The sequence below is a fragment of the Pocillopora verrucosa genome, chromosome 4, assembly GCF_036669915.1.
Source record: "Pocillopora verrucosa isolate sample1 chromosome 4, ASM3666991v2, whole genome shotgun sequence".
Taxonomy (NCBI): Eukaryota; Metazoa; Cnidaria; class Anthozoa; order Scleractinia; family Pocilloporidae; genus Pocillopora; species Pocillopora verrucosa.
In genome coordinates this window covers 15,518,392-15,541,754 of record NC_089315.1, presented here as the reverse complement: position 1 = coordinate 15,541,754, position 23,363 = coordinate 15,518,392, and the positions used below count along the sequence as shown (strand labels likewise).

General features: G+C 38.5%; 1 protein-coding gene across 1 annotated transcript; it reads right to left on the bottom strand.

The window, feature by feature from the left end:
• Window positions 1–30: 30 nt before the first annotated feature.
• Window positions 31–23,236, bottom strand: LOC131795729 (low-density lipoprotein receptor-related protein 5). The gene is made up of 23 exons (XM_066165021.1): window positions 22,757–23,236; window positions 20,852–20,964; window positions 19,155–19,554; window positions 18,311–18,723; window positions 17,738–17,863; window positions 16,747–17,146; window positions 15,942–16,351; window positions 15,106–15,228; window positions 14,125–14,518; window positions 12,295–12,698; window positions 11,081–11,203; window positions 10,114–10,519; window positions 9,094–9,494; window positions 8,646–8,777; window positions 7,925–8,330; window positions 6,661–7,061; window positions 5,919–6,035; window positions 4,863–5,405; window positions 4,247–4,287; window positions 3,627–3,709; window positions 3,102–3,331; window positions 1,899–2,043; window positions 31–1,451 (listed from the first exon to the last, which is right to left on the bottom strand). Exons 2-23 carry the CDS (start codon window positions 20,922–20,924, stop codon window positions 1,112–1,114), a joined length of 6,111 nt encoding a protein of 2,036 aa, XP_066021118.1. The 5' UTR covers window positions 20,925–20,964; window positions 22,757–23,236; the 3' UTR covers window positions 31–1,111.
• Window positions 23,237–23,363: the final 127 nt, after the last annotated feature.

The window sequence follows — 23,363 nt, the reverse complement described above, 5'->3', positions numbered from 1 at the left end:
TCAACAGGGATTATAACATGCAAAGTAAACATTGAAACATGATTAACCCAAGATCTTTAATCTTTTCTCTCTAACTGTGATTATTTGAAATAACACTGATGGAAAAAAATATTTAATTTTTATGACATTAAAATAACTCAAGAAACTTTATTTCGCTCAATTAACGAGGATTTCACACCAGGAATGAATATACGTAAAAACTAAGTAGATTACAACGAAAAAAAGCCAATCGTGATCCACTCAAAAAGCAAAAGTCAAATTGATTTGCTATAATAACATAAACAGAAAGGTGCATCTAACAATTTCAAAATGCATGCAACATTAATATTGTGATTAGGAATATCGTCAGTACTTGTAAGAGTAATGTGACTAATTCCTTATTCTTTCTTCTCTGCTGCCCTTATGACAAACAACTATTGCATAAAAGAGAGCAAGGGAGATCCTTTTCAAGCATTCAAGAGGTAATACCATCCCAATTCTCTTCAACTGGAGCCTTCATGCTAACAGCAGTAATTGTGCGAAGGCTAATAGTTAAAAATCGCTGTGCATACTTTTTCTAAGACAACAGAAATCTATTTAATTCTACCGCCGCCAAGATCTGGATGCTAAAGCGTAGCTTCGTCATAATGTTAAAAAAATTTTAGTTATTGCCACAATTTATACAAATCAGATTTTTATGGTGACCCTATCCTTTTCCTGCCTCAAGAGAGATCGCAAGGCAAACTAAAGGAATATAAAAGGTGAATTCAAACTAACAAGTTTCCCATGGCAGTGTAGATGGAAAAACACGCACTTTCGTCGGTTTTTGGGAGGGAAAATGAAAAAAAAAAAGTGAAAAAAACCCGTTTGTGCCAAGCTTGCGACTAAAGGAATTGAAAGAATCTCTCTTTATTCCAACATCGAGCCCCAAAAAAAGCCGATAGGGATGTTGTGGAAACATCGACTCCGGCATGTTTTTTGTAGCTAAAGCTCTTTAGAAATAAACAAAGAAAAATGCAGTTGCCAGGGAAACCTAATTCACTTTCGCTACAGCATGTTACTATCAATGTCTTCTGTGCTATTCTACAAGATTTACGTAACTAACTCTATCAGCCAACCCGGATTCTTTCGCCTAGGGCTCTGTCTTCTTCTCCTCAATGGTGGCATAGCGATTTTCAGAATCTTCGATATTTGTAGGATCTTTAGTGAATGGCACACCATAGGTTGGGTTACTCATAAAAGTGTTTTCGGTTGCTTGCTGTGTGGCGTTGTTGTTGTCCAAGGATCCAACCCCGTTGACTTGCTCTTGTCTGGATATCACCGATCCACTTCTGTGGTGGATGGATTCATACGTCGTGTTTTCCCCGACATACCCTGGGTTTTCAAATGTAACCATAGAATTGGCTCTGGGGTGCACAAAGTCACTGTCCAAATAGAATTCGTCTGTCCTTTTTCCTGTATGATTTCTTTTCCTGTAAGACAAATCAGATATATCTTAAGAAAAAAGGCAATAACCACAACAACAGCCGGCCATTCTTCATACATGACCTTCTGTCATGTTTATTCTCTCCATTTTCAAGTATAGAAATAAATGAAATTTCCAATGCAGTTGCAGTTTATTGGGACGTCTCCGAGCTCCAAGGGACTACGTCGCGATGTTTCGTGTTATTTTTTCTGTAGCAGGAGTAAGTGATTTATAATAGAATGAAACAATAAAATACTGAAAAGCTTTCTAAGGTACACTGAGACTCCAAAGCGCAAGAAGGTGCAGAATGGAATATAAAAAGGAAGGAGAATGACAAGGACGAAAGAGATTAGCAGGATTATAAATGTCAAAGCCAAAATATGTTGGCGTACTTCAAAATGACTGGTCGATTGACTGATTAATAAAAGAAAGTGACTTCTTTTGAAAGCCTCACCGCATCATTTGGTAAACGAAGAATACCACGATTAGCACCAACAGAACAACAGTGCCTCCTAACCCAGCAACAATTGGCACGTTTAACGTCTCTTTATCCTGAGTAGACCTTTCAGTATTTGTTGGATTCTCTACCTGTCTTTTGCCTTGAAAAAAAGGTAGAATATGATAATCGTTAAAAAGTTTACAAGTGTCTGTGATACATATCAGGTCCTAAGTTTTGATTGGTGCACAGGCCCTGGTATCTAAGCTCATATACCGCATGTACCTCAAACATGGTATTAAAAAAAGAAACAACTCCTGCAATGTTTGACACAAATGTGGATATATTATATAATTATCGTCGCCAAACTTAGTAAAGTGCATAAAGGGGGCAAGTTTCTACAGAAACTGTGGTACTACGTCAGTGGGAGAGTATAACGGGGTAATTTAGTGTGAACAACTGAGTTGAAAACGGAAATTGGCCACCGTAAAGAGTTTAAAGGCTAACGTTTCGAGCATTAGCTCTTCGTCAGAGCGATTGCAATTGCCAATTTACATTTTTAACTCAGTTGTTAACACTAAATTACCTGTTAGTATATAGTGTACAAGGGAAGGAATCATACCGCTTGGAGCACTTCATATAAAGTCTGTGATATAGGCTTTGTGAAGGAAGGGTGGGCGAAACGAAAATCTATTCTTTCGAAATCGTTAAAACGTTCCGGTAGATATCGAGAATTTTCGGTACATTGAATGAAAATTAGGGTCACACAAATAAGCTAAAGTTAACCACCCAATTGATGACTCAAAAATGGAGGCCAAAAAAAAAAAGATGTGAAAAAATAAACGTGACTTAAATCGGCGCAAAGTTTTCAAGGCAGCCTTACATCGATTTTTTATGATAACATATTGAAGGGGTGGCTTATGAGAATTAGCTCAGTTTGTAACCAAAACGCTTCCTTTTGTCACGGTCATTGACCAAGCTACAAGCTTTGAAATACCTAAATTTCTGAAACTCTGCATTTATTGATGTAGAAGTCGGAGTCTGGAGACAGAAGTGTGTGGTTCTCCATAGCAAAGGAACCCAGAGGAGATACTAGCTAGTCGTCCATTAACCTACAATAGATCTCAAACTCTATGGTATGTCTTGCTTTCATATTATTAAAAGAAACTGGCTGACCGCCTTTTTCCAGAGAAGCGCGATTAAGGTTAAAAGTGTTATTACCAATCCTAATGATCGTGCCTCCAATGGCTGCCCCAAGACTTTCTTCACTTTTCTGGAGTATTTGTTCCAGTGTAGCACGAGGTACAGGTTCAGGAACCTGGCCTTCCACAGATGGAAATAAAACAGCTACTTCTACTTTCAAAGTATTTTCCCCACTAATGGAAAGTCCAAGTATTTTGGCGTCGGAAGCCACGAATTTCCTTTCCGAATTAACATCTCGTTTTGACATCCTGCAAGTGAATTTTAATTCACACTTATTTAAGGAAAAGCCTAAAATGCGGTGGTAGGGGGAGGGGAGGGGGGGGTTTGAAAAAATTCGCTCATTGACTGATCTGGTCTGAAGGAGGTGTTGAAGGTGTTGATATTAATAATAAGACTCAAAAATTTCCTCTGACGTAAAATTCACGAATATGCGAGCGTTTGTCAATCAGATAAAGGAATTCGTTTCACTATTTTTTTTTAAATAAAGAAGGTCAACTCTCCAATGCAAGGAGGGCAAATACATAAATCAGATCCTACCATTACCTTGCACATTCCTCATCTCCGCAAAAAAAACCCGTGCAAGCTTTTGCCACCGCAGCTCGGAAGTTATACGTTGTCCATTGCGCCTAAACAGAATTCAACAAAATGAAAATAGGATTGTGCTATCTGGTGAGAAGTTTGTTCAAGATAAACACAACTTGAGGTTTATTTAGCTCTCGGCGCTATTCATTTAGAGCTGTTGTTTGTAGAAAGTGGAGGAGATGAAAGCGAATCCACCGAAACAAACCTACTTGGTCACAGAGCAAAGGATCCGACATTGGAAATTCAGTTCCAAGTCCACTTTAAAAAAGCTAAATCTTTTCCAGATCTAGATGCGGTTCGTGAGGAAGCAGTAGCCAGTTTTTTCTAGAGCTCATACGGTTACTGGATATTCGTCAACCAAATGGGGAATCAGTCATTGTTGAAATTGATGGTCGGGATAACAAAGGAAAAGAAATAAAAAATGTTGACTTCTGCCGCCAATGAAAACTTGATTCACCGTTCTTGCACTTTCTACGGAACGCTTTATGCCTTAAAAGAAATATGCAAGGTTGATTACGCTGGGGGGGAAGGGGGGGCGAGGGGGAAGGGTGTCAGCAAGAAACAAAACGCAGCATCCTTACCTCGTTTTGAAGATTTACCTCTACTTCTACGGCGCTTGAACCTAAAATGAGAACAGCATTCTTAAAAGTACCTCTTGCAATTACAATGATGTTACTGAGAGATATCAAACCTTTCACATGATGTTATGAAGTCCTTCTAACAAGCACTAATTATTTCTGGGCAGCTTCTTCACTTTCATTTTGAGTTTTGCAGCTAACTTTTGTATTGATCTAGAACCTGTGTTATGACTTGCATCTTTTGTCCATACTCGTGTTTTCTAACCCTAGTTGATCTTTTACGACTACTGACACAAAGGGGAGTAAGATATCCTTAGTACCTCTCTAGAATAGGAATTCTTACAATCTAGCCTGTAATTTACTCCGTTTTTGGTTGAAAAGTTCTCATTTTCGGCCTGTTCCTGCATAAGTTCTTGCCCAAAATTGTGGTGCATGCGGTAGATCTAAAGACGACGAAAATGCGATTACAGCAGAGCGCGGCCCAGATAGATTACATGTACATCTCTACCATCTTCCCCACATACTAATTCTCTGTGGTGTAAGGGAACAGATGACCTGGTTTAACCAAATCGGCTTGATAAACAAGAGTATAAGCTCAATTTAATCGATTTACGCTTACCAACGTAAACAAGGCAGAGGTCCCAAACATAATACTTCGGACACTCGCAAAAATAACCAGGGATTACACAAGATCCTCCATTTTTACACTTGTTCGAACGACAATCATAAGGACCTGGAGGAGTTGATTGTTGTCCGGTGGACGACTGCTGTGTGGTGGCTGACCGCTGTGTGGTGGATGACTTCTGTCTGGTGGATGACTGCTGTCTGGTGGATGACTGCCGTCTGGTGGATGACTGCCGTGTGGTGGATGACTGCTGTGTGGTGGATAATTGCTGTTTGGTGGATGACTGCTGTCTGGTGGATAACTGCTGTCTGGTGGATGACTGCCGTGTGGTGGATGACTGCTGTCTGGTGGATGACGGCTCTGTGGTGGCTGACTGTTGTGTGGTGGCTGAGTGCTGTGTGGTGGCGGAGTGCTGTGTGGTGGCTGAGTGCTGTGTGGTGGCTGAGTGCTGTGTGGTGGCTGAATGCTGTGTGGTGGCTGACTGCTGTGTTGTTGTGGCTTCAGGCGTACTTGAAGAAGGTGGAGAATAGAGGTGGACTGATTTCGGAGAAAAAAGATTCTGATTAGACATAAATAACAGTAATTCGTCATCTGAGGAAGGGCTAACGCTCGAAACGTCAGCTTTGTAACTCTTTGCGGTGGCCAATTAAAGTTATCAACTCAGTAGATAATGCTAAATTACCCTGTTATAATCTCTCACTGACACAACACCACAGTTTCTTTAGAAACTTACCCCTTTAAATAAAGAATAACTTCCTTTGGGAGGGAAATTCTCATGGACGTTATTTGTTATGAGAGGAAAAAACTTTATGCACTCGACGCTTAAAGAAAACTTGCCCGAAAAAAATTTACGAGTACAGTGTGTTTGGCATTAACAATCGGACGGTATGTACTGAGCTTACTCGTCGAGTAAAGAAAGCTGTTGTTCAACTGTCGTTGCTTTGTTTTGGTTGGACCTGACTTGGAAAACGTCTGGCAAGGGTATATTTGACTGAAATTCTCGATATAGTTAGTCGAAACCAAACGGCCATCCTCAAGTAAACCACTTACCAGAACTAGAGCAATTTTCACCGGGTTGCAGGTAGTCTGGACACGAGCACCGATATCCATCCGGTCGCAAAAGGCACAGGTGAGAACACCCACCATAGGACTTAGAACAGGGGTGATCTGGTGACGAAGAAACTTCAACATAGTCAAGCGCTCATTACCATGAGTAATGCAAAGTGACCTGTTTCCTTTTTTTGATAGCTTTTGATTTGATCTCCTCCAAATTTATACGAAAAAGTAGGAGTTCACCTCCAGCTCCTAGCATACCTATGTATACAGTAGTTGGTGTTTGTTAATCATTGATTGGAAACTAAGTTACTAGTTTTCATTCTTTGCCTCAAACCATCATGATAACTTGTATTAACTAAGAGAACATAAGCTTTTGTTGAGCTTTAACCGCGAACTGTATGATTACGGATTTTATTTCAAGGTAGAGCGCAAGATGAGAATCAGTCTACAAATATTCTCAATTATGGAGAATATATATATATTTTTTCATCTTCCTTCTCTGTTTTTTAAAAGCTGATAATTGCACAGAATTGTTTCTGAGTAAAACGCCTTCAGTCGAGTAGATCAGAAGTAAGCAATCCATTATTGATTTTTTCACAGCCTCCGGATAGCTGAAAAAAAAGCTGCCATTGCTTAATGTTGACGGCACTATAGACATCACTTCAAAATGGCTCTAAAGGAGGTGACTCAGAGAAGACAAAAAAGACATAGAGCTAGGGTGTTAGAAGTTGTTTACCTGGGAGAGGTTTATTTCTATCATACGCATGTATATCCATGGGTCGACCAAGGCCCTTGGCAACAACCGTCATATTTGAAAGTGTCTTCTTTTCCGCTCGATTAACAACATCTAACCACCAATCCGTCCAATACAAGTGATCTTCAAACAGCGTCAAACCGAACGGATGTGGTAATTTAGAACCATCTTCCATCAAAGTTGTTATTGTGTGACGTTCCAAATCATAATATTCAAGGGTGTTAAGGTATGCGTCCACCCAGTAGAGCCGATTATTTGCTTCATCTAAAGTGAGACCATTTGGCCAGTATAATCCTCTTTTTACCAATATCTGTCGACTGCTCCCGTCCATATTAGCAACTTCAATCCTAGCCACAGTACCCCAGTCACACCAGTACATCAACCTTAAACAAAGCAAAAACCAAGTAAGTGGCATATCTATGGCAAATGTTCCCTCTTAACGACAAAGTGCGCTGATGGCTAAGGAAGAAGAGATTGTGATGACATCTCTTAAACAGCTCCTGTGGTATATTAGTAAAGTGAGACCAAGAGATTATACAGTTGGTTGGGTTAAGTCTCTTGGTAAGACATAACGGCGTGCGAATTTTTTCTTGAAACAAATTGGCACTGATATACCGTTCTGCACACTCTCGTAAGCTGAAACTTGCCTAATAAGAGCAAGGAGCACACCAACTGTTTACGGCTAACGGTTAAAAGTTTGGCCATTTCACGGCTACGGTTAACCCAAAATGACACAAAATGACAAATAGTAGGAAGGAAAAATGTTAAAGTTTAACTTTTTTTACGACTGTCGATTTAAATTTGTCAATTTTACGTCTAACGGCTAATGGATAACTCCATCGAGACCCTTGTTTAGAAGGCTGTATTTGAAACCGTCCTGAGACCACTAATAATGAAAACAAAATGATCCTGTAGAACTTAAGTAGTAAGCTTCTTTTTAAATATACTTTTTTTTTCGTTATAGAGTGTACAAAAAATAAGGTGATTACTAAATAATTTGTTCAACAAGATCATGTACTAAAAAATATAGGTAAACGTGCTCGTTCAAGAGCAAAAGACCATCGTTCCTATTTACCTCATCCATTAAATAAAAAACAAATACTATGTTCTTACAATGCGCGCGCTTACTCACCAAATTATTTTATGCGCAATGCAGTATGTGCAATGCAGGATGCGCAGTGCAGGATGCGCTGTGCATTACAGAGGAATCACTTTTAGGAGACAATGACTAGGTAAAAGTATTTACCCTTTAGAAAGATCAAGAATTATATCCCTTGGCTTGTCTAGATCCTTGTCGATCAATACTTTCCTCATGGTTCCGTCCATTCTGCAGACTTCGATCCTTTTGGCGAGAACGTCACTCCAGTAGACGTTTCCTCCCACAGGGTCAACAGCAAGTCCATCAGCATTAGACACATTTACAGAAACGAGAACTTCTGGTGATGTCCCATTTATGAATGCCCTTCTGATACTGTTTAGGCTGACGTCTGTCCAGTAGACTCTATTGTCTGTAATGTCCATTCCAAGTGCAACTGGTCGATACATGAAGGCTCCTATCGGCAGAGCTTTGGCCAAAAAATTGGATTCATCCAAATCGAGAATGTAAATTTCGGCATTCCAGGCATCAGCATACAGTAAGAATTTCTGAAAACCTGAACGAACAATGCTGTGAGCTGAGCGAGCTGAATACAGGCAAAATCATCATTTAGATTCACTGCAGCAACTGATACGAAATTGAAATTGAAACGCAAGAGTTTATTATTGCGGCAACTCTGACGAAAATACAAGAATTGATGTCAAGAATACCTTCATAAAATGAGTTTGAACGAAAATAATGAGAATGGAGCCAGAGTCGGGGAAAAAATTGATGAAAATCTTCTTCTCATAGTAAAGCTATTTATTTACATTATAAGAGTTTAAATAGTCAAGAATATGACTAGTACGATACAATGTTGTACGTGTCTTACTGTATGTCTGTGGGACACAGGTTTTCTCATCTTTCGACAGTTCGAGACTATCGGGGCATGCGCATTTGAATCCCTTCGGTCTCAGAAGGCAGAGATGAGAACATCCACCAGAAGACATGGAACAGGGATGGTCTAAAAGTGGAGTTAAAAGAAATATTTGTCGATTCAACATTTATAGCAAATAATCGTGAAAATTGGGCACACCTAGCAAAAACTTATGCGGAGAATATATTTTGTTGCATTATTAAGGAACGAAAGGTCAAGCGGTAGTCTCCCGGTGCGACTGATCTGGAGTTGACAAATAAAGAAATAGCTAGAGGTTGTATCATTACATGCATGTTAAATAGCGTAATTGCTGGAGATCGTTTCATATCATTAATATGTATTGAAACGAGCAGATGTGTAAGAGAGATAGAGAAATTGAGAAATGGTCAAGACTGATTGATACCTGGAAAAGTCTGATTCCTGTCATAGGCATGTATATCCAATGGTTGTGACAAACCGCTGACGAGAACGGTTGCATTTGACGGAGAGTCTTTTGGCGACTGATAAACAACACCCGAACTTGAATCGGTCCAGTATATTTTATCTTTGAGCAATGTCAAACCAAATGGGTTCAATAATACATATCTATCACGTAACAGAGTTGTAATCGTATGACGCTGTAAGTCGTAGTATTCCAACATATGGAACCATGCGTCCACCCAATAAAGCCTGTTATTTACACCATCTAAGGTCAGCCCATTAGGCCAGTAAAGCCCTCTTTTAACCAGTGTGCTTCTGTTGTTTCCATCCATGCCAGCGACCTCAATTTTGTGGCTGGTACCCCAGTCGGACCAGTACATAAAACTGTATTTAATTACAAAAGAGGGAATCGATTATTACAAGTTGTGAAACCGACGAGACAAAGTTCGCCACGGAGTCGACAACACGCTTCAACTTTAGTAAACTTGTTTTATAATCATTAATAAAGATGCAAAAGATACTCTTATTTCCCTCGACATAAAAACAAGCTTTGATTAGGAGATGACACATTCCAACATTAAACATTCTTAGAAACCATGATGAAGACCGATGAATCAGCAAAAAACGTCTCGAAATAACATCTACAGTGATACTATGAGTAAACAAAAGGGGCAATTTTTTGCACCTATTCGAAACGTGCATGAAAACCAAGCTATATCGGGTAGGAGTATAAAAAGCGTGGAGACAATTCACAATGCAAGTGATCGATGAGTCGCGCTTTAGCCAGAAAATCTAGAGAGGGTAAGTGCTGTTTAAGGGTTTCCAAAGTTCAGATTTCGTATTTAAGACAAACCAAAATTTTTGATCCACAAGCACTTCAAAAAAGCTTTTCCTGAGCAGTGTTAGGGATTTACATTTCGATAATTTTGACCAAATTAATTCTTTATTACCACCCTTCCCCCTCCCCCGCCCCGCTAAACTGCAAACCTGATGATAATCTTACCCTTCGTCGATATCCAAGATAATATCTCTTGGATTATCTAGATCTCGAGAAATCAGGGTTTTTCGTATTGATCCATCCATTCTGCTAACTTCAATTTTGTTAAGAGAATGATCAGTCCAGTAAATATTTCCTCCCACTGGATCAACCGCTAGCCCATAAGGATAATAAACTCCACTGGAAATGATAGTCTCTGGAGACGATCCATTAATAAACATCCTAGATATTGTATTCAAGCTTGTATCCGTCCAATATATTCTGTCTTCTGTACTGTCGAAATCAAGTGCCGCAGGACGACTGATAGAATGTGCCATTGGTACCAATTTAGCGCTCGTGTTCGATTTGTCCAGAGATAGTGTATACATTTGGCTCAGACTTCCATCGGCGAAAAGTAATATCTTTTGAGGTACTAAAAAAAAAACCCCGTAAATTCTTAAACCTTAGAATAGTTTAGCAAACCATCTAGTTCAAGAGGGACCGAATATTAACAGATTTACAAAAGCGCTGAAAAAATTCAAATTTTAACGCCAGAAAAAATTTACTTATTAATTTTTGATAATGTAAATTGTATTTGAGAAGCTAAGAGGTTGAGGAGGACCGGCTTTACTATTTAGTCCACCATGTGATCTCCCTTTTCAAATACATATCTACTTCTTTCCATTCGCATTTATATCATTTCAATGATTAAAAGCTAATCCTAATGGGAGTAGCTTAGTCAATCCCTACAAAATGTTGTGCACTGTGGCATAACACCCCTGCATCTATTTCAGGTGTCAGTCTGGAGCTCTAGGTCGTCCTATCAAAGATAAAAGCCTTCATTGGACGAGACCCCCTTTGCTACAAATATTAAAATGGAAAGTTGAAATGTTTATTTTGATTTTTGAAACTTTACGACGCTTTTAATAAAAATGACATAAAAAGAAAATGTGGATTATTGTATCCCTAAGGGGTTTGTGGTGCATTCAATTACCGTCATGTTTACAAGTCCTCCCATCTTCTCCAAGGATAGAGTGACTTGGGCATGCACATTCACTTCCGTTAGGAGACAACAAACAAATATGACTGCAATCGCCAAGGCAAGAAGAGTTTCCTTCTGTTTAAAGAAAGATATCGTTTAATTTACTACATTCAGACACTAGTTTTGATGGTGAAACGATCTGGATTTTAAAAAGAAGTTTTCAGGAACGTAGAGCCATTCTTTGGGACCTTAATGATAGCCTACAAGATTCTAAAGCCAGCTATTCGGTCCTTCATCGCATAATATTCCAATGAAGTGTGTACGCTTAGGTTTTAAAGACGTGATTCGCTCATATAGTTGGGCCATTATGATTCCGTACGCACTCACTTAAAAAGGAAAAATCGCTAGTGTCTCAGGTACACTAGGGACCTCATCGACATGAATTATTTGAGGCGCGCTCCAACGAATGCAGGCTTTAGCTAGCAATACCTATCCGATATGGCAACAACAATATAAGCTATGTGGGTTCAACATTGCGGCCTGACAGTCAAAGAACTTGCATGCACTTTTCGAAAATGAAGTAAAATGGATTATTCTCAGAGCATTTATAGATAGGCAGTGCCACTGTGCGAGGTTAAAGTTTATTAACTCAATCTCACAACCACGCTGAGCGTGTGTAAATGTAGAGAACACGGGAGAGAGATGACATGAGTAAAAGGAGGAAAGCTAGGTATATACTCATGATGGGGAAACCACCTTCAATTACAAGAAATTAACGTGCGATAAACGTTAGCGAACCGGATAGCCTTCACTTTGTACTCCTCTGGGAGCGCGCCTAGATATACTGATTGGCTCATGCGCAATAGAATTATCCACTGACAATTTCCCTACGGACTGCTTTGCAACTTGTAAGAACATCGTCCCCTTAACACTTAAGCGCATGTATGGGAACTAGCTTCCATCAATTCCTGAAGGAGTCACTCAAGAACTTAAAAGAGTAACACAACGACAACTTCAGTGACGCCTTCCGACGGAATAAATCTTTCAAAGACTCTTCTAGTTTGCTGAGTGGACAAACAAAAAGAGACCTAAACTCAAAAGAGACCAAAGATTGAGAGCAATGCAAACGATTAACTGGAGTTCAAAATTATATACCTATGAAGAATTTGGGCTAGTATTTAAAGATGTGTGCAAAATGCGATATTGCTCGTTAAATTTATTTTTACCTGTTGGAAACGGCTCACTAAGGTTATATCCACAAATGCCTTTTAACGATCCAGTGCCGCTGATGAAATTGGTGACACCGCTACCAGTCTCCTTATCGGCTCGATAAACACCATAACTATACCAACTTGGCGTCCAGTACAAGTAATCTCCGAGCAGAGTCAAACCAAAGGCATAATATAGGCTGTAAGAACTTAGAAGCACCACCCTCTTATTTTGATTCATATCCAGATATTCTATTTTTCGGTACCCAGCATCGATCCAATACAAGCGGTTTTTCTTTCTGTCAAGTGTGAGACCGTTTGGCCGATACAGTCCTGAGCTAACGATAACGACACGTTTTCTGCCCGTCATTTCAGCCTTTTCGATTTTTGCTTTAGTGCCACTGTCTGTCCAATACATCACTCTATAAACAAAAATGTTATGCAAAACATGAGTCGTAAGCGACTTGTTGACAACTTTGACTAAATGAAAAGGAATCAAAGATCATTTTAAATAAACAAACAATTGTACATAATTTCATGGGTATAACTTGACTACAGGCATACATCAATTTGAAAGAGGCCTCTTGCAAACGCCTCTATACTCATAGGAACTGAAAAAGGTTCGACGTTAAAGCGTGTTTGGAACGATGATATGCCAGTAGCCAACGGGTATCATATCGAAATCGTAGAGGTAAAAGGAATCTGTCGTAATCAACATGTGTGTGACCAATTTTTTTTGCTTCAGGGAAAAGGACATACCTTCACAGAGTGTTTGTATTAAGAAAAGTTTACCCTCGTCAAATATGGAAATAAGAAATTTTGTAGGTTGGTCCATTATAAGGAAGTAGTAGTTTAAGATGCCGAGTTTCTCAATCAAAAATATTAACTTTGCATTACAGTTCACGCTATTCAATCTCTCTACCTCATCCCACGGCTTAACATAAAATACGCGCGACTATTTTGTGAGTTGCGTTGTATTTTTCCGAGTACGGTAGGAGCGAGGAAAAATACGAGCAATATTATGACCTAATTTGCTAAAATGAAGTTATTGTGGAATAACAGTGGCAATTAGACGCGTACTTAATATTGTATTAAGACCTTTCTTCATAAAGATGTTTTTTGTCTTGTCATGAGCGTGGGACAAAGAAAAAATTCTGAGTCCCCATGAAGAATCGAACCTCAGACCTTCGGATTCCGCGCTCGGATGCTCTACCACTGAGCCACAGAGACCCTACGTTGAGCGAGGTCTATTACGAAGTTCATATGACACGCGTCCTGCATACTTCTAGGATTAGCAATGTCGATAGCGTAAAGTTTTTAGATAGAAATAGTAGAGATGGTAATTTTTTCTTTGTCCCACGCTCGTGACAAGACGAAAAACATATTTCTTAATTCTTTACCGAGCTCAAAACATTTTTTGTATAGACAGAAAAAAAATTAATCACGATTCCTATCAATATTCCGGAAATGGTCTAATCTGAGCACGTGTAAAAGCATTTGTGGCCTGTGTGATATATACTAATTATCTAAATACAAATACAAATGTGTCTAAATAAGCAAAAAAGGAACGAAGACGGACAGCGTTTGGGAGGACAGTTCATGTTGCGTCATTGGCGTTTGTACGTTTGATAATTCCACCAAACATCGATAAATTTTCAGACTTCTTTTTTCAAATCTGTTGAAAATTGTAGTCGCTTATAAAATTTTTCATTCGCCACGGCGACCAAAACGGTCGCAACTTGGAGCACTGAAACTATTGAAACGCCTATGACCGTTTAACTTCAGAATCTGTTTATCCCCTTGCCTATTTAACTTGAACACTAATCCATCTGTTAACTGCATACTAACCCTCTATAAACATCCAGAATAATGTCCATGGGTTGATATACGTTATGAGTCATAAGAGCCATCCGACGAGAACCGTCCAGTTTAGAAACTTCCAACATACTTTTTCCTGCATTGGTCCAATAAAGATTTCTTCCAACACTGTCCACTGCTAGTCCGTACGTGGTGTACAAGTTCTCGTCAATAATGGTCTCTTGGGAAGAACCATTAAGAAATGCGCGGGAGATCTGTCCATATTGTGTCCAATACAGTCTGTCTTCTACTTTATCATAGTCCAGCGCGAAAGGACTGTAGATGTTTGAAAACGGCAATCGATTAAATGATCCAGAGTCGTGCGGAGAAACCCTCATTATCTTGTCATATGAATAATCTGCATAAAGCAGGATCTCTCTTTGAGCTGTAGGAAGACATTTAAATGTATTACAATGTTTGCACACTGCGATAAGGAAGTTTACTCTTAAGATCACTGATGCAAAGGCCTCTTTTTTTCTGGAAGGAGACACCGCCTTTGAGGAATATCACTAAAGTAATATCCTCCGGATATCCCTGAGTTTTAGCAATTCCGCACGATCAAAAACATTATTATTCCCTTGTGAAAACGTGATTGACAAAATCAAAGTAATTAGTTTCGTTACTTGCTCAGCTTCAAATAGTGAAATGACAAAACAAGTCGGAGTAACTCCTTTCCTTCTCATCAATTTATTCCGTTTCTTGAATTTTGCCTCTGAACGCTTTTGAAAAAGAACGTGGATATCTATAATTACCGCAGAACATTATGTTTCGTATTATAAACAGTAAATCTAAAAAAAATGAAAAACATTAATATTTTTAATTAACTCGTTACCAATCTACGGGAAAAGTTGTGTCATAAACACTTTAAGAGATAAATAGTGCTTGTTGAGAAAGAGAAATTAAAATATTTCCAAGACACGCCACTCTGTTTTAGTCAAACTCAGGTGTGTAATGGATGTTTTGATTTATTACCTTTACAACCTTTTCCGTCGTCTTGAAGATAAAACCCCGCAGAACACATACATTTTTTACCACTGGTTGAGAGTACGCAGAAGTGACTGCATCCACCATTTTGATTCATGCACTGATCCGTTACTACAAAATAACATACTTAGGTGAATACACCTTCATTTTGTCTAAATTTTACACAAGTTGCCAAGAATTAAAATGGAAACGGAACAAGAATGAATTGCAAGGGCCAATACAACAACTAATAATAATAATAGTAATAATAATAATGATAATAACGATAACGATAACGATAACGATAACGATAACGATAACGATAATGATAATGATAATGATAATAAATGAGAACTGAAAGCAAATATGTAACCGTTAACGGCTGCTTTTTACTGGTTGGATCTCTGGTGTTGCATTAAGAGAGAGTAAAGCAACTAGCACGAAAGCAACCGTTCTTCTTAATGCACAAACCAAATACTTTAATGTACATCAAATATTTGCGGAAAGGCCCATATTACAAACAGAACATGTGACCAAAGGGCAAAACCACTTTACTTTAAATACATGTCACGATAAATACAGTGTGGGCCAAGAAAAACCGTCCAACTTCATAAGCAACTAACATGCGATAGAATAAGTTCACCTAGACTCGTCCTCAAATAGTATCTCGTGTTATACCCATAGTACAGTTTGTCGCGCACGCAAAATACCATTTTGCGTATCACGAGATAACCAGATCTTCTCGGCTTGGTTGTGTTCCGCAATTAATGAAATACGAGCCTTCGGTTGTACGTTTTACGCACTACTTCTATTCTATAAATGTAATAATCGAGGTTGAATTATACCTGGAGTAATATTCATGTTCCTGTCATACGCATGAATCAAAGCTGGTCGAGAAGAAGTAGATAGGACTTTTGAAGCGTTTCCTCCATTGTTACGGTCCGCTCGATATATTCCATTAAGATGTGTGTCAGTCCAAAAGAAATTACTCCCATAGAGTGTCAGCCCCAATGGAGAAGTAAGAAATGGTTCCCTATATGCGGGTATTATGGTTCTCCTTGTGTTAGATGGAAACTCGTACACTTCCAATTTTCCATAAGTAGTATCGATCCAGTAGAGCCAATTCCTAGAAACATCTAGAGTCAGACCGTTAGGATAAAGCAGCCCATAACGAGTAATCACTCTTCTGTTCGTGCCATCCATATCTGCTCGCTCAATCCTCTCGTCCCATCCCCAGTCCGTCCAATACATGTACCTATTGGTGATGAAAAGCAAGAAAAAAAAAGCAGAAGTAAAATAAAAGCAAAAATTGGAAAAAACTTTTCGAAACAAAAGAAAAAAAAAGAAAAGAAAAAAATAATATTCCCATTCATTTTGCATCGATATTGTTTCTTGATGAAATTAAGATACTACTGGTGATATGGCTCGCAAAGAAACAATCACATCTGACATCATTCGCAGCAACTGGCCAATCATTTTGCACATAACTAAATATAACACTTCAATGACAAACAGCTTTTCTATCGAATTTTGTCTAACGAATTCACGAATTTACTGATTTTTGGCGCACGCTGAAACTAAAAGCTTTACACAAGCTGACTGGAGTAATCTTTAAAACAATCACATAAAGAATGAGATACATTTGTATACCCTCGAGTGACGTCTAAGATAATATCCCTTGGATTTTGCAACTTATCCTTAATGAGTACTCGTCTGTAGAGTCCATCTGTGGATGCTATTTCAATAACGTGCTCTGCGCTGTCTGTCCAGTAAATATTCCGACCAAACGGATCTACAGCAAGTCCATATGGGTTGTTGAGCCCACCTCTCACCACGGTCTCCTGAGATGATCCATTGAGATACGCTCGAGAGATTGTTCCTAGTGTTATGTCTGTCCAGTAGACTTTTTCTTCCAAAAAGTCAAAATCCAGCGCGATGGGTTGCGACACAGGTACTTTGAGGGGGATTCTCCGTGACGTTGTAGCGTTGAAAGCCATTTGTCTCAGGTTTGATCCCTCAGTAAAGAGAAGAAATGTTGTAATCTCTGAAACTGAGATGAGAAGGATTTTAACGGAAAAGTCCTTTTTCAATTTCCAGGTAGTGGAGAACAGGGTCTCGGATTCTAGGTGACATTTAAAGTATTCCAGACATTGTTAATAGATCACTGAGATATTTAGAGTCTTGGGGACGTTTTGATTTACTCATAACCTCTTTTAGCCGAGTTCTTTGCTTTCTTTACAGTCGTTTTTATGCAGCACTCACCTTTGTCACATCACTATAAGCAGCAGCCTTTTCCCAAGATGGCTAGTAACATCGATAAGCCTTAATTTGTTTTCATTGTTCTTTTTACAAAGCGCTGATATGGTCAATTTATTACAAAATCGATTTATTTCGCAAGTAACAATCAGAAAATCAAGAAATGGTCACTAAAAATAAAATTTTAACCGTAAGTGGGCGGCATTCACTTTCCAATGAATGGCATTGATCGATCTGACCTTCTCTAATTAAAACGGTCTCCTCGCTGTCGTCATTTTTGGTTTCAAGTTTTTTATTTGAACATTCAAATCAGGATCAGCAACTAGTAAACGTATGGCAATAACCGTCATTAAAATATCCCCTGGCAGAAAAAGAAAATTCTTACCTGCAAGGCAGCGTTTACCATCTTTTGAGAAAGGAATGCCATCAGGACAGGCGCAAAGAGATCCGTTAGGTGTCAAAAGGCACAAGTAACTACAGCCTCCGTTGTCTATCTTACAGAGCTGACTTTCTAAAAGGAAGAGAACCTTTTACGTGAATTTCAAATTTCAAAAAGATTTAATTGCCATTATAATTGAAACTGAACGACAGTTGTGAAATAACAGGATTCCTCATTTTAAAATATCTATGTCCGGTTTTGTTCAATACTAATTTCAGAAAGAGAATATGGCTCTTTTTATCTAGTAGAGAAATCAAAAAAAGAAACACATTTTCGTCCTTTCCTTTGTATCAATATTCATTGTATTTTTGATTTTTCACGTAATATTCACGAAAAGCATAACATGTACATATATTCTTCTTTTTTGTTACCATATCTTTAAGCTTGACCAAGGGAGGTAGAATTCTATTCCAAACTTGCCTGTACAAGCCCCTCAAGGTACATCAAGCTAGAGTTTTATAAGCAAAAAACAGGACGATGTTCATGGGAAACTGAAAGACTTAACTTAACCTTTATTACCTGCTGACGCTGGTTGTCTTGATTTATCGAGTAGACCGAGACCATAAACACTACCGGAAACCACGGCGCTGAAGTTTCCTAAGTAATCGCCAGTTGTCCAATTAAGCATCTCGATGGCATCTTCTACCCAGTCGCTCCAGTAAAGCGTGTCGCCATGGAGAATGAAGTCATACGGATATATGGGAACTTGAGAGGCCACCATTCGTCTGTTTTGCCCTTGAAAGTCAGCCGAATCAACTGCACCAGTCCAGGCATCAACCCAAATGATGCGATCGTTAGTATAGTCTACGGAAATAGCATTTGGCCAGAACTGAGATGAATTGGTGAGATCAACCAGGACAGTTCGATCAAAGCCAGCAAGGTTTGCTCGCTCAATCTTGGCAGCTCCCAACGTATCTGTCCAAAACATCCATCTGCAAGAAGGAAACAGGGTCTCTCTCAGATCGTACGTTCTTTTTGCTGGTGCTTCGCCCTCCCAGCAAAATTCAAATTAAGGAACGCCTCATCGCAGGTTACAAATAAGGGCTTCAAGGGTGACATTGTAAATAAAAATGACCATCGTCGATGACTGTTCCTAATTTTTAATGCTAGTACTGTTATGAGTTTAAATAACTCACTGAGTACGTTTTCAGAGATTATGGAGCAAGCATAATTCTCATGACGGCAGGGGAAAATAATGTCTCATTGTTTTCTGTAGGTCAGTGACGGTTAATTCATTCCATTTTCAAGCCCCTCTATGGAAAACCATGTCACTGCAAAAAGATACTTTGCCAAAATTTTCATTCCTTGAGACGCAAACTAACTCGCCTCAAATAAATGCGACCATTTTACACTTTCTACTCACCCTTTCTTTGGGTGCACCGCTATTCCAGCCGGATAGCTCAAGGACTCGCTGAAGAGCACCTTTCTTTTGGCGCCGTCTAAGGAGGCAACTTCAATCCTGTGGTGGAACGAATCTGTCCAATATAAAAGGCGACTTTCCCATTCCACGGCAAGGTCACCGACATATCCATGGTCTTCTGTAATAATGTCTTTCATGACACCACTGGACATGTTCATACGTTTGATGACACGTTGGTTGGAATCGCTCCAGTATAATGTTCTTTCACTTACATGGACATCAAGATCGAGTGGTAACGTAAGATTGGACACCAGGTTCACCACTCTGGACGAAGCTAACTCAATTGCGTCAATTCTATTTGAAACAGTGTATATGAGACACGGCTCTGTACAATTTTCCAAACCTGTAGGTCAAAAAAGCAAAAAATAAATATTGCTTGTGGACAAAAGAACTAAAGAACAAGCGTCTGTCACTGCCAAAATGTTTCTCGTACATTTACGACAAAACTCCAAGTGAACATGACAGACATAGCCTCTTAAATGCTTAAAGGTTAAAATTCGATTTCGCTTTCGTTAAGGTCACTTCGTTTTCGCTTCCATTAGGATCACTTTGTTTTCACTTTCATTAGGATCACTTTGTTTTCACTTTCATTAGGATCACTTCGTTTTCACTTTCATTAGGATCACTTTGTTTTCACTTTCATTAGGATCACTTTGTTTTCACTTTCATTAGGATCACTTTGTTTTCACTTTCATTAGGATCACTTTGTTTTCACTTTCATTAGGATCACTTTGTTTTCACTTTCATTAGGATCACTTTGTTTTCACTTTCATTAGGATCACTTTGTTTTCACTTTCATTAGGATCACTTTGTTTTCACTTTCATTAGGATCACTTTGTTTTCACTTTCATTAGGATCACTTTGTTTTCACTTTCATTAGGATCACTTTGTTTTCACTTTCATTAGGATCACTTTGTTTTCACTTTCATTAGGATCACTTTGTTTTCACTTTCATTAGGATCACTTTGTTTTCACTTTCATTAGGATCACTTTGTTTTCACTTTCATTAGGATCACTTTGTTTTCACTTTCATTAGGATCACTTTGTTTTCACTTTCATTAGGATCACTTTGTTTTCACTTTCATTAGGATCACTTTGTTTTCACTTTCATTAGGATCACTTTGTTTTCACTTTCATTAGGATCACTTTGTTTTCACTTTCATTAAGATCAGTTCGTTTCCGCTTTTGTGAGGATTGGTTCGTATAAGCTTTCGTAAGAATAAAATTCAGTCTTGTGAGCAACTTTCACCCTTTCGTTCAATACTGGTCTCTTGAAATCTTGATAAAATGTTACAACAGAGTAAGTGAAAAAAACTTGATATTTTGACTGAATCGTAATAAGAAAGGGGGCAACTGATCTCGTTTTCGTATTACAGGTGCATTAAGACTGAAATAAGGGTTTTTCTCTAAAGCACAACAAGTATGTAAGCCTGATTGGGCATTTTTGGACACCATTCCTTAAGAGAGAATTGAAAAAGTGTAGATGATACAATTCATAATGAATTAATGTGTTGAAAAATAAAAATGGCCATGTGAGCCACCTTAAATAAGCCTTTCTAAAAGGCAACAGAGAATATGTAGCTTCAGTGTCAGTACCTGAGCAACTGCGCACCACCCACCCCTTCCCTATTCATACTTACCTTGACTGATAGACAGCAGGGCAAAAATTATGAGTGTTAGTAAACCACGTTCAGCCATCATGCCAGAATACATTCCTTCAGGCCCAACTATCTGAAGTCGCAGCTAATTGGTTCTAAAATATATGAATGATAAATTTTAGGAGATGATTTTGCAATACCTAAAAAACGAGACCACACTTAAATAATGTGTTATCACTAATCAGCGATGTCAAGATTGCCATAATGGCGTGTTTGTAAAGACATGCACATCGGACATATTTTCTGCATTAAAAATATTTTATTATTTTTTTAGAGTTACATCTTTTCTTTCAATAATTCCTTTGCTCACATTTTAAAAACTGCAAAAACGGCACTATCATAACAAAATCGACTTTTCTTCATTGTAATGACAAGGGTCCTCTCCGTACACAGTTTCAAGGCTTTCAAACAAGGTGTGGTGCTCAGTGGAACAATGAACGCCAAACTCTAACCGGAAGACAACAGTGTGAGTATTTTGTTTGGGATCAGTAAGTTTCAACATCAGCCGGTAAAAAAAAGTTTTTGTTCTACTGGTCTGTTTCCTACACTCAGTCTTAAGCCTGTCTTTTACTTTAACTCGGAAAGGTAATGAGATGCTTCTCATTGATTACCCGCGATGATCCTGGAAAAAAAAACAAACAAACTTGCAAAAATGTCGTAACCGGTGCAAATAGTTCATGGCTTTCGCCAAACTTCTGCTACTTGTTTAACAATGGGATCGCATCGCACGTCTTCAAAGTAGCCAAAACAAATAATTCGCAGTTCACTGCAAGGCATCCTGACCTTTCGCTCGGTCAATGACGCATGTTTATTTTGTTGTGATACATATCTGCAGCAAAAGATTATCCAACGGAAATCGGAAACGCAGATTTACATAATCACCTAGCCTGTCCTTGAGTGCACGAAAACTATCACTGTTCGCTTAATTCAATGACATACCTATATTGCGACATATCGACACCTGGAAATTCCTGATGAAGGTCAAGTACAAAAAATGAAATCATACTTGTTTCAATTGTCATTGTTCATTTTTCGAGTGGAAAATTACTTAAAGTGAGAGGTGAATAAAGAAAACAAAACTGTACGAGATTTTGTTTATTTAACAAAAATACTTAGAAACATCTTGAATTCTGAGAATTTCGAGATCCAAAACAAAGGGCGTAATTTTAGAGCCCATCTGTACTGCAATTCATTATTTGCGACAGTAAATAACATATAAAATTCATTTTATTATGAATAAAAAAAATAATAAATCTATACTAATTTGCTAACGAACAAGTTACTAGTGGACTATCCAAAGGCCCTCTCAGTCAGCAGTAAGTTCATTCCAAGGTCATAGAGACACTAGAGTAATAAACACGACCGAGTTTTGTCTCGGCACATTCCTTAGGGCATGACAGTTACAGTTAGTGTTTACAATGGGGTGAAATCTTAGGAATGTCTGCCATAACGCAATGTTGGCCTAGCAGAGTCGGTAGGTAGAGGAAATTTTGCCCATAGATCCAAATTCATTTAAGAAAAGAAAGCCTTTCTTGGGAATAGATTTTAGAATAACTACAGCGCCGATGGAAATGTATACTGACTGACGACCTACTTGCAAGTATAAGAGGTCAACTAAAAAACGCATGCCTGTGCATAATCTCACAAAGTAGTATCTCATTCTATATGTACAGAAATTCAAAAGTAAAGTGTTTCAGCCACCGGCGTGCTCATGAAATTACTTTTTGAAGAAGCTTGCAACCTTAATCGTTATTTTGATGGATCAAATTAGGAAAAAAATATCAAAAACAGTTTTCCTACATCCACCCACCCCGGCTAAATTTCAACTGCACACCTCATAACCTTGTTGCAAAGTTACAAAAAAAAAAAAACAATAAAATGTCTTACCTTTTGTACTTTTTGTAGAGCTGATCACTAGACACCTCTCGCAGAAAGCTGAAGTATATAAGAACGCAGCAAACAAGACTCTGCCGGTCTAACTAACAGGAAAATCGGAGTGAAGGTGTTCGAGTGACGTCTGGAAAACGTAGATTTTGCAAGGGTCGCCTTACCTTTGACCAAAAGTTTCAAATGTCCTCCAATGAAACCTACATGTCGGTGATTAGTCCCAGAAAACACTTCAACGGCTGTTCCGAGATATCGCCGATATATCGGCGATATCACGCACGAACAAAGTGCGATATTTGACGGTAACCTTTAACATTACTTTTCCTAGGTGCTTTGTAGCAAAGTTAAGATTATTAGAATTTGCATTGCATCAAGATGTTGTTATAAATTACTTCAACCGACGATTGATACAGAATACTGCAGATATTATTTCAAAATGTGTAGCCCGTCTTCAAAATGCTGCAATACCTATTACAAAATGCGCAACCTTTATCACAAAATGCGTCGTTGTTACAAAATGACGCCGAACACAAACTATTGCTGTTTATCGGTTTTCGCACATTTTTAAGGACCCTTTTTCTTTGGCAATGATCAGCAAACAAGAATT

Excerpts from the sequence above, each read along its gene's own strand:
- LOC131795729 (XM_066165021.1), bottom strand. The coding sequence starts at position 20,924 with ATGTATTCTGGCATGATGGCTGAACGTGGTTTACTAACACTCATAATT. Across the intron at positions 9,495-10,113 it reads ATCTTGGATATCGACGAAGG|TTTTATGTACTGGTCCGACT; the intron begins GTAAGATTATCA and ends AATTAAATACAG. Across the intron at positions 3,710-4,246 it reads AGGTAAATCTTCAAAACGAG|GCGCAATGGACAACGTATAA; the intron begins GTAAGGATGCTG and ends AATTCTGTTTAG.